Below are 10945 nucleotides of genomic sequence, written 5' to 3'. Positions count from 1 at the left end.
AATATTCAAAATATATCGAATCGGTGAAAAAGTATATAAACGTCCATAAAAATTTCAAAATAAATACACACAAGTGTATGAAAATATTTTGCAACTCTATGGAATATGATAAAAGTCAATAAAGTGCTAGTTATCAATTTCACACAATCTATTTTTTGTTTATATAAAAGTGAATAACTGTATGCAATGAATACGTTTTTTGTGAGGATGTAAATACACCAAGTTACTCGCAAGCTATATGAAGCTCGATTTGATAAAAACTTAATGAAGTTCGTTGAGATAAATGAACCAAACTCAAGCTTTACAATATTCGGCTCGTTAACTCATGAATATATTCGTTAGTAAGCTTGTGAGTAAATTCTTAAATGAAAAAAAATAGTTTTGGTATTTGATATATATGATATGATTACACTTATGACAAACATATTAAAATCTATTAAATTTATTCATTAGAATAAAATACACAAATTTTAATAATAATGTTATAGTTTTTTTTAAATATAAAAATTTGGGTTTACATGAATTCAATGATTATTTAATTGTATAATTTATATATTTATTAAAATCGTCCAAACTCGATAAAATTTCGAATAAGCTCACGAGTCACGATTATATTTGTTAAATAAAACTCGATTTCGACTCAATTATAAATGATTCAAACTAAAACATTTTAAAGTTAATGTCGATTCAGATGAATTACATTGGTATTTTAGAAAGTTCCAATTATAAACTATTTAAAATCAAATATTTTAAATATCATGTCGATTAAGATGAATTACATTGTTATTTTAGGAACTTCTAATTAAAAACTATTGAAACTCAAACATTTTAAATTTCGAGTCGATTGAGATTAATTAGATTGGTATTTTAGGAAGTCCCCTAAAGTAATACGACGTCGTTTCAATGGATTGTGGCTTAATTTACCGTCATTTATACTTTACCACTGCAGGCTCTTTCAGAATTCAGTTCCGCTTCCGCCCTACCGTCGCCGATCGCCGCTGCTCGTTACGGTCTCTTGAGATCAAGCATTATATACATGGAAACCCAGCCAGAATCCGACCCTCAGCCCCACGAACCAGAAAACTCGAAGCCCGATCAGGAAGCATTTGAAGGTATCGAAGAAGAAGATGAAGAAATCTTGGAACAGGATGAAGAGGACGAAGAAGATGGAGAAGAACCCGAGTCCATCTCTACTGAGGATCGAGTTCGAGGGGACCAGGTCAAAATGGAGTCCCTCTTCAGACGCCTCTCTACTGAGCGAGTCCCGGTTCGGGTCCATGACGTCATCATCAAGGGGAACGACAAGACGAAGGATTCTTTGATCGAGTCCGAGGTATCCGAACTTTTCAGGAATGCTAACACCATTCAGCAGCTGCTACGTGCCGCCGGTGTTGCCAACGCTCGGCTCCAGCGCCTTGATATTTTCGAGTCTGTCAATATTACTCTCGACGCAGGGCCGCCTGAACTCCCCGGTACTGCGAATGTGATTGTTGAAGTTGCCGAGGCTAAGAACCCACTCACAGGAGATTTAGGAATTTTTACCAAGCCGGAGGTAGCGTTCTTGAAGCAGTGTTTATTCTGAGATCCTTTCGTATTTGGGTTTAATTTTTTTTGAATTCAATTGCAGCTTGGGATACTGAAAATTGGATTTAGGCTGATAATTTTTAGGTAATTGGTTGCTAGATTAGTGTTTCTATGTAACTTGACTTGATAGAATTGTTACATGGAATTTTGTTGTGGAAATGAGGTTGAATTATTTGTAACGTGCTAATTATATAGCAGTTGTTTTTTGAAGTGTTACTCGGTGGACAAAATACACCATGTGATCGAAATGTACAGTCCAGCAAGACCATTTCTCTATAGATAGCAACCTTGCGATTACTACTGTTGAATGTGGAATGCTTTGTACTGATTGATGGAATGCAGATTTTTTTAATTGTATGAATATCAGGCCATGCTCAATGCACTCTCTTTAATGAAAACCTTTAATTTGATACCGTGAGTCCGTGTTTTTCATCTCGGGCTTTTTCACGTAGGGATGATTTGGAGGTTTTACTTGCCATTTTTCGGATGTTACTGTGCTTTATTCTAATTTTTTACGGTGCTTTCGTAGGCAAGATCTTGGTCTCTAGAAGGATCGCTGAAACTAAAAAATGTATTTGGTTATGGAGATATTTGGGATGGTTCGGTGGCTTATGGTTGGGGTCAAGCATCAGAGATCAGTACTGGTGTATCCCTACCTAAATTCAAAGCGTGGTCTACGCCCTTGACAGCAAGAATATCTCTGCTTTCTCAAGATTGGTTGAAGTTTTCTTCTTATAAAGAGCAAGGTCTTGGCATCTCACTTGGGTTATTATCAACTGGGAACCATGATGTGTCATGCAATCTCTCTTGGCGTACCTTAACTGATCCATCCCAAATGGCATCACACACAGTAAGGAGGCAGCTTGGACATAGTTTGCTCTCCTCTTTAAAATACACATTTAAACATGATAAGAGAGATTCTCCAATGAGGCCAACTCAAGGACATGCATTTGTTTCTACTACTCAAATTGGTGGTCTTTTTCCAGATTCACGGAGCTTGCACTTTATTCGACAGGTTTTGTACACCTTGCAACTATCTTTCTTTTACCTGTATTTTATTCCTAGAGATCCCAGCGCTTGTTCATTTAGCTCAGGTCCTTTTTTTCGCCGATCTATTTATTCGACTCAGAAATTTGTTTTATTGAACTATCATAGCAATACTTAATCTTTTCAAACGTCTCTCCTCCATCTTTTCTAGAAAATAAGTGTGTTATTTCGTGTATTGCAAAATCAAGTGCAGAATATGATTTTTAATAAGATGTTTTAAACTGACACATGCTTCTTTTTTCCCTTTTGCGTGTATTTATTTATTTTAGAATCTTAGATTCATATATCTATGAATGTATCCAAATGTTATGCATTCTTTTTAGCACTTGATTGAAATTATATGCAAGCGTGCTTTTTTGCCAGATATGGAATCGTCTTATCATTACCAACCTGTGGTTGCCATGTACGATTCACTTGACAAGATGTTTTGATCATTGCTGTACTTTAACGATTTGTTATATGTGGATAGGAGTTTGATCTTCGTTATGCTGTCCCCTTGGGATTCTATAGAGCTGCACTGAATTTTGGAGTTTCGGGTGGTGTTGTATTTCCGTGGGGAAACGGATTCTTGAATTCTCCTTCATCTTTGCCCGATAGGTTCTTTATGGGTGGTAATACATCTCCAGTTTGCTCCCTGAGTGGTCCATTATCTGTTTTGGGTTTCAAAGCAAGGGGATTGGGTCCGGCTGAGCATAGACGAGTTGTTAGAGAAAATCCAAGCGATCAAACTTCTGATGATTCTGGAATGGATTATATTGGCGGAGATCTTGCTCTCACTGCTTTTGCAGACTTCTCTTTTGATCTACCCTTGCGGGTTCTCAGGGATGCTGGTATCCACGGGCATGTGTTTGCTTGCACTGGCAGCCTTAGCAAATTAACTGAGAATGCATTTCGGCAATTATCTTTCCAGAAACTTCGAGATTCTTTCCGAAGCTCAGCTGGATTTGGAATCATTGTACCCACCAAGCTGTTTCGCATGGAGGTGAGTTTATTTAAAAAAATGATTTATTGAAATCATGTTATTAATAGCCTCAACTCTCAAAGTTATTTGCCCTTTCAATGATTTTTCGATAAGTTTAAAATCATCCGTTCTCATTTCATCCTTATGACCTATACAAATGTTCTAACAAAACAAAAACAATGAGATTAAATTCTAATTTTCCGCAAGTAAATTAATATTATTCATACCAGTCTAATAAAAGTAGATACTCCAGATTAACGAGGTCATGTTTGGTTGGTCTGTTGAGTGGAGAAAATATATTATTTGGTTTACACAATTTGAAAGTTTGTTTTGTTTTGTTTTAATTATTTTTTCATTCAAATAAACTATTCAGATTTCAAAATATAATAATTTCACAATCACATTTTTCCTTTTTACTGTTCATTATTTATTTCATATTCTTTATCACAATTACATGTAAGGTCAAATTTCCGCATTTATCTCTAAATGATATTCCAATATATAGTGCTATATTTTTTTCATAAATTTTTAGATCAAAACCCAATCAAGCGGCACCAAAATCCTTCTCATCAGATACAATACAATTAAAAAGGGGGAAAGTTCTTGCAGATGGATACTTCATACTTCTCTCTCTTTTTCATTTGTTTATTTTGTTCTGAGCCAAAAAGATATGCTCATAATGTGGCATGATTATCAGGTTAACTACTGCTACATATTGAAACAACATGAGCATGACCGCGGGAAGACTGGCATACAATTTAGCTTCTCATCTTCACTATAATCTGACGGTAGCATCCGCTCCATTCTTGTTCTGGCGGCTTCAAATTTGACCTTGCGATGTTTTTCTTGACATGGATTTTGTGGCAATGATCTTTTCTATATTGTCTTCTATCCAATATAGACTGACAGCTCCAGATTTTCAATTTTAGGAATCTGGACAGTTTTTGGATGCAGAATTACACAAAATAAGTTTCAATCCACTATATGAGCACATGCCTGGTTTATAGGTAGTTTGGTTAGGTTGATTGACTTGCAACATCTCTCTGCAAGATATGATCTGTCTTTATTTTTTGATATTCGGCATGTTACCTCACAAACCGAAGCGAAATCTCAGATGCCATTTGTTGATCTCCTTCTTAAAATGATGCTCTTGTCTGTTTCCAAGTTTCTATAGAGATCTTGTGTGACGACTCTTAGCGAACTGTTCTTTTGCATTCACAAGCGGTGATATTCTTTCAGTGTTTTTACCATTCACAAGTTTTATAAATCTTTCATCGAGTGAGACTGCTCACTCTCTGCAGTGAGCACAACTCGGTGTAGCATGGATAGAAGCCTGCTGCTGCGGTTGTCTTAAAATCATGATTTATCAATGGCAAGTTTTGTTGTTTAGGAAAGTGATGCGGGGTATTATACTTCAGCTGAAGTCTTGCTTCAAGACTTAAAAGTTTTGGACAGTTTCAAAGTACTAATAGCACAAGAGGTAATATTCAAAACAATTGGTGTCCTATATTCTGCTATATTGAAACACAGTCTACCGTCGCACGGTCTTTGGCACATACACATTTTAACGAGATGTATGGTCGTAAACTAGTAACAAAATCGAGTCAAGAAAGTGGTGTAGTTTTTTTTAAAAATAGATTCAAATTTGTTCTGTTTGATTGTGTGGATTCCCCTTGGCCCTTATGCATAGCCAACCTCATGCCGTAATATTCTGGGCTCCGATATCATATCGCTCTCCCCGATGGTTGTGTTGCTGCTTCCAGAATTTTCAGATTGTGACATGGTCACCCGAATCTAGTTGAAAAACTAGGAAGCTTACCGTTAGGATCCTAGTGAAAGGTCAATTTTATGTCTGTCTTTGCTTTGATATGATTTGATTGTTCGAGAGGTCCTTGCCTAATTTCCTTCTTTAATCACTCTCAATCAAAATAAAATATCAAATCTCGAGTGAAAAAAAACCTTTAAAAAAATATATGTGCACAACTTGGCTGGAATTCATGTATTTTATGATTTGATTGATCATAATCTTATTTTAATATAAATGAAAAAATATTGGCGGCACCTAATTGCTCAACTTGGGTTCTAGTCATTCATTGTGTAAATTGTTAAAGTGAAGATAAGTCAAATTTCATTTCCGTTTTAAGACTATTTTAGTTGTTCACCCTGCATCAAGTTGCTGGATAAAAATGCTATTCTAATGTTAATACGGACCTAATTAATTATATAAGATTTAAAACAGTTCAAATAATTATATATTATTATAATGAAAACTCAAATCAAATAAAAATTTGTTCTTAGATTAAATGCAACATTATTCCATGTTACGTCGACAATTGGACGTCATGTATATCAAATTGTAAAAATCATAGTAATAAAAACTCTATACAGGACAATATATTGTTAAAAATATTATGGATTATATTTAATTCCCATATGAATGTACCTATATCATAATTTATGTGATTCGTGCATCCAATATTTGCAAATACAAATATGGAACCAACTTGTATACGAAATCATATGATTAGTCATTTCTATTGGTTTGAAACATTTCTAAGAACATTATCATCTTCAAATAAAATAAAACAAAATATATGCATACAAACGCTCGAGCTACTTAATTGCACTATAACATGAACCGAATCGTCTCACCTCCACTCCTATATATACTTATACAAACATGAAATATGTACATATATCTCAAATTTCAGTATCTTCTCTTCTTACTCGATCCCTCCCGAATGGACACTACTTCTCCTATGCCGCCGTCTTCATCGTTTCAAATCCGCTCCCGCTATCTATCGGCTGAATACAACGTGGACTCAAACATGCAAATTAACGGCACTACTCTCTTTTTCATCGGCGTGATACTTCTCTCCATCATTTTCTTACTCACCCCGATCTTCCTCTGCGCGAGGTGGGCCATCCAAAGGTGTCGAAATTCTCCGCCTCCCTCGAATTCCAGCACCCACATGGCGTCGCTGCCGCCGAAGCCAACACTGGGCCTCGACCCGGTGGCTATCAATGACATACCAGTTGTGACGTACGGCTCGACGGCGGCGGAGGCTAGCCCCGGAGGAGCTGAGTGCTGTATATGCCTCGGAATCTATGGAGACGAGGATGAGGTTAAGATTCTGCCGCAATGTCGCCATTGCTTTCACAAGGAGTGTGTGGATGAATGGCTGAAGAATCAGTCGAGCTGCCCGCTGTGTCGTGACATGCTTCGAGTTGGCTCTCTTGTTTGACTCCCGCTTACTCTTATAATTTTAATCTTGATTTTGTTGTGTAAATCATCTTTCAACACCTCCATCCACTCATGTAAAATTGTAGTTAAAAAATTTTGTTATGTAGATTCAATTATCTGTGTTAACTATCACGCAGGGATATTTTATAACAAAGATGAATAATTTTTTGATCACTTTGTGAAATAAGACTATTATTTTAAAAAAAATACTTTTGCCATGACGTTTGTGTGGGAATATATATCACAATTATACCTATCAGTCTTTCGATTTTTGTCAGTTTGGAAACCGAAATAGCCCTTTCGGTCTCTAAATTAGAGACCAAAGGTGTTCTTTCGGCCATCCTAACAGCCTCTGCTCCTGGTTAACTATTACTTAGTTCAACCAATGCCTCGCTGGAAAAAAAAAACCACCAATATCCCAAAATATACAATCAATCGAAAGCAAAACACAATATCAACACAATCATTTATACCATTCATAAATGAAGTATCCCAAACCAAATGTCAATAATTCTACAAATTGTTCGATACAAATGTTTTGTTGTCAATCCATAAGAAAAAACTCAAAACACTTCTTAACTTCAGCCATTGATGTGAGTGTCATGGCGGTTGAGTCTCATCGAAGTCAATAATAGGTGAAGAATAATCGGTAAAAACACAAGGATGCTCCAATGTCTGAGAAAACATCATGCGAGACATAAAAACGCGCATCGATCCCTCTACGCCCGCCACACGTGCTCTCAAATCTGCATTTTCTGCATTCGACTTCTGTAATTCCGCTATACAAGCTCTCAAATCTGCAGTTTTAGCCCTTAAATGTTTGATTCTCACATGAAAAAAAAGGGTACAAGTGGACAATGTTTTTCAACGTGGTGGAGGGAACAAGCGGGAATGGGAAGAGATGACAGCTTGCTGCACGTATCTCTTCGGATCACGGAGACAAGGCACCCACTGTATCTCGCTCATGTTGGGTGTCTCCACATAAGCCAAGGTGAATTCCCCCACTTTCTCCACCTTCCCTCTCTTACCAGCCCTCAAAATCAGATTGTTCCGACTATATGAAAATATGCCATTCACAAGGATTATGATGTCGCCTCCCTCAAAAGCATCGCACTCGTCCCCCCAAAATTGGAAGTGCACAGCAGCCGTTTCATCCGCCACTAGCGCAAGGCAAGTCTTTTGTTGTCCTTCCAGTACCACTGTCCCTTTGTCCAAGACAATGAATCTGGTGTTTATGTTGTTTTGTGCCGCTGGCACAATGTTCTTCAAAAGCTGTAGAGTTGTTCCTTGCTCCATCTTATGTTCTCATTTCTTTGAAATTAGCAGGGTCGATCCATCTATTGGACGAGTGCATTTCAGTTTGATGAAGGAGGTAAATGAACGAACAACAGATTCACAACCCATTAAACACACGAAGGGAACCTTCCTAAGTGATGGGGCCACGTCATGATCAAAGAAATTAACTGATTTATAATGAAAGGTAGGAAGGCGAATACCACCTGAATACAAGAACATTGGAATTAGTAATTGAACAATACTCATGCATATAAAGATTTATGAATGTAGAAAATAAAATTTTGAATAGAATTACATCTCTCTACTATTGATATCATTTATTTTTAGAAAATCTGGAAAGATTTTTATAAGAACTTGAGCAGACGAAACAAGAGCAGATATCTGGAAAAGGCGAAGACGGTGAACTTTCATATTTCTACAAATAATTAAATTTAAGTAAACACTTGAATTATGGAATCAAGAAAAATTCATTATTCATGACATTTTGCAACTATATTACATGATTAAAAATTTGAAAATTAAGTGCACTAACAACTCAACATTTGAGAATAGCTTCAATACAAAAGTTAAATCAAATATTAACCAAGAATTAACACACTAATGCATCTAGAATAATATAAATTAAAATATTATTTTGAATATTAACTTCTTTCTTGGTGTTGGTGTGATCTTACTCGTCACTACGAGATATATATCATCTAAGATTAAACCTATGGGAAAATTTTCGAAAACTCGATGGTCGTTTGTTGTTCTGGCGTAATGACCACAGAAGAATTTTGAAAGCAATTTGATATGTATGGTCCTAATGGAGCATATGTGAGCTCGAAGAGGCAATCACATCTGTAACGATGGACCTTTTTTCGATATCCCAGGCATGTAACTGTACCAACATCTTTATGTACATAAATGGATACATGACTGATGCCTGGTAACAATTCAAAAACACATTCGGCCTCGAGGATTTACAATTTGTTGTAAGACAAAAAAAAGTGATCACATTTTTTGACAAAATTTTCCAGATTTAGCTTAAAATTGAACTACACCGTGAGACCTCGGGGCTTTCTACTGTTCTTTTGTTCAAGATCTCATTCTTATCACGCCATCCTCGCATGGCAACATCGACCATAAGTTTAATTAATTCATTGCTCAAAAATTATTTTTGCTTGTAAATCTCCCATTGATAGTTCTTTCTTTAAGAATGCGTATGATAAAAAAATATATATATATATATATAATACAAAATAATTAAATATTTTTTTTGTGAATCTCGAACCACATAAATTGCTCACAAGAAAGCAATTACATAGCTTCACACAATTCTGCTTCTGAAAAAATAATTATTATCAGCGGAGGTAATCTGGTTTGTCCAACTATATATGTTAAACACTCAAATTGTCTTTTGAATTTGACCCATTTGATCGGTGGCCTTTGGCCATACAATTGAATATTCAATTCAACTCTTCCAGTCGCTGCCAACTTCTCATTGAATATTCTGGTTTGTGATTAGTAATTCTTCGATAAAAACCAATTAATTAAATTGGAAGATTTACAAATTCATGAGTATTCCAGCCAGTAAATCAAAAGGGAACCCATGTTTCGCCGATTTACAAATTTGGTGTGTCTAACCTATATACCAATTTCATTGCCAATTATGTCCATCTTTTTTCCCAACATCACGAAACAATTTTTTTACAGATAACTCTCAAACACTAAGTTGCAGATGAACTTCACTTTCGGTTTTCTATATTGGTAAATTGTTTTCAAATGCTTCTTTTCGAACACCAATTATGTTAATTGAATCAGACACAATTGAAAATGTGTTCAAAAATCGGTAAAACACGAAAATAATCTAAAAAACTATTGCTTATCATGTATGAAATAGAAGAAAAAAGATGAAGAACAGAATTTCATACCTTTGGATGGAAGGAAGATGACAAGAAAGGTGAAGAGAGAACCTTAGAACACTACACGTTTCGGAGATGGAACAAAAAAAAATTTTTTGGTCTATTGGAAATAAAATGGTAAACCTTCTTTTCATGGTAATCTTTTAATATTAGTACATAAAAGAAACTACAATTTTGATCTGCATTATTCATAATTTCGGTTCTCTATGTTTTTTAATTTTAATTTTTGTCATGTATATTTTAATTTGACAATTTTAGTTATTTTTTTTTCAAAATGCTTAATAAATATATCGGATCAAAAAATAATTGTTCCTAAACATTCAAACAAGAATCATTGATTGCTAAAAAAACACGAATCATGGAAAATCCATGAAACTTTTAAATATCTATTGACTTTTAAGTTAAAAAATGAACACACTTCTCTCTTCCAAAAAAAAAAAAAGAAATGAACACACTTCCAAGTTGATGAAATTGTAATATTTGTAATGACTATAAAACGAGACAAATATGATATATAATATGATGATGTTTGATAAAAACGAGTGCCCGAGCTATCAAGGGTAGTATAGTGGGCTTGACGAGCTAACCGGGCTAGTAGAGATGAAGTGTGGTTTGTCCCTCCTTGATCGAGATGATTTGTACACAAGGGAAAAAAATGAAAGCACGTTAGTGGGACGCCAGAAGGTTTTCCGGCGGAGCCACTCCGATGCTTAAGTCAGACTCAAAAATAGAGTGAGCTTCAAGAAAAATGAATATAGTGCTTTGAAATTTTTGATGAACATACCTCTACAAACACCTGAGGCAAGGTATTTATAAGCCTTGGAGTGAGAAAGTCACTCCGCATTTCCAGGGTATTGGCCACGATCTGGGTCGTGGGTGCAAGAGTTACCCACGTTTACCTGTCACACA

General features: G+C 35.6%; 3 protein-coding genes across 3 annotated transcripts; 2 read left to right on the top strand and 1 right to left on the bottom strand.

Annotated features, from left to right (window-relative positions):
- The first annotated feature begins 919 nt into the window (after positions 1 to 919).
- Positions 920 to 4520, top strand: LOC140882202 (uncharacterized). The gene is made up of 4 exons (XM_073288035.1): positions 920 to 1552; positions 2114 to 2599; positions 3101 to 3613; positions 4290 to 4520. The coding sequence occupies exons 1-4, from the start codon at positions 1037 to 1039 to the stop codon at positions 4371 to 4373; spliced, it is 1599 nt and encodes a 532-aa protein (XP_073144136.1). The 5' UTR covers positions 920 to 1036; the 3' UTR covers positions 4374 to 4520.
- Positions 4521 to 6333: 1813 nt separating this feature from the next.
- LOC140878060 (RING-H2 finger protein ATL66-like) lies at positions 6334 to 6837 on the top strand. Its single transcript, XM_073281661.1, has one exon. It carries the CDS (start codon positions 6334 to 6336, stop codon positions 6835 to 6837), a length of 504 nt encoding a protein of 167 aa, XP_073137762.1.
- Positions 6838 to 7292: 455 nt separating this feature from the next.
- LOC140884681 (uncharacterized) lies at positions 7293 to 10155 on the bottom strand. The gene is made up of 2 exons (XM_073291511.1): positions 10046 to 10155; positions 7293 to 8335 (listed from the first exon to the last, which is right to left on the bottom strand). The coding sequence occupies exon 2, from the start codon at positions 8130 to 8132 to the stop codon at positions 7701 to 7703; it is 432 nt and encodes a 143-aa protein (XP_073147612.1). The 5' UTR covers positions 8133 to 8335; positions 10046 to 10155; the 3' UTR covers positions 7293 to 7700.
- Positions 10156 to 10945: the final 790 nt, after the last annotated feature.

This window comes from Henckelia pumila, chromosome 2 (assembly GCF_033568475.1).
Source record: "Henckelia pumila isolate YLH828 chromosome 2, ASM3356847v2, whole genome shotgun sequence".
Lineage (NCBI taxonomy): Eukaryota > Viridiplantae > Streptophyta > Magnoliopsida > Lamiales > Gesneriaceae > Henckelia > Henckelia pumila.
This window is presented reverse-complemented; position numbering and strand designations above follow the sequence as displayed.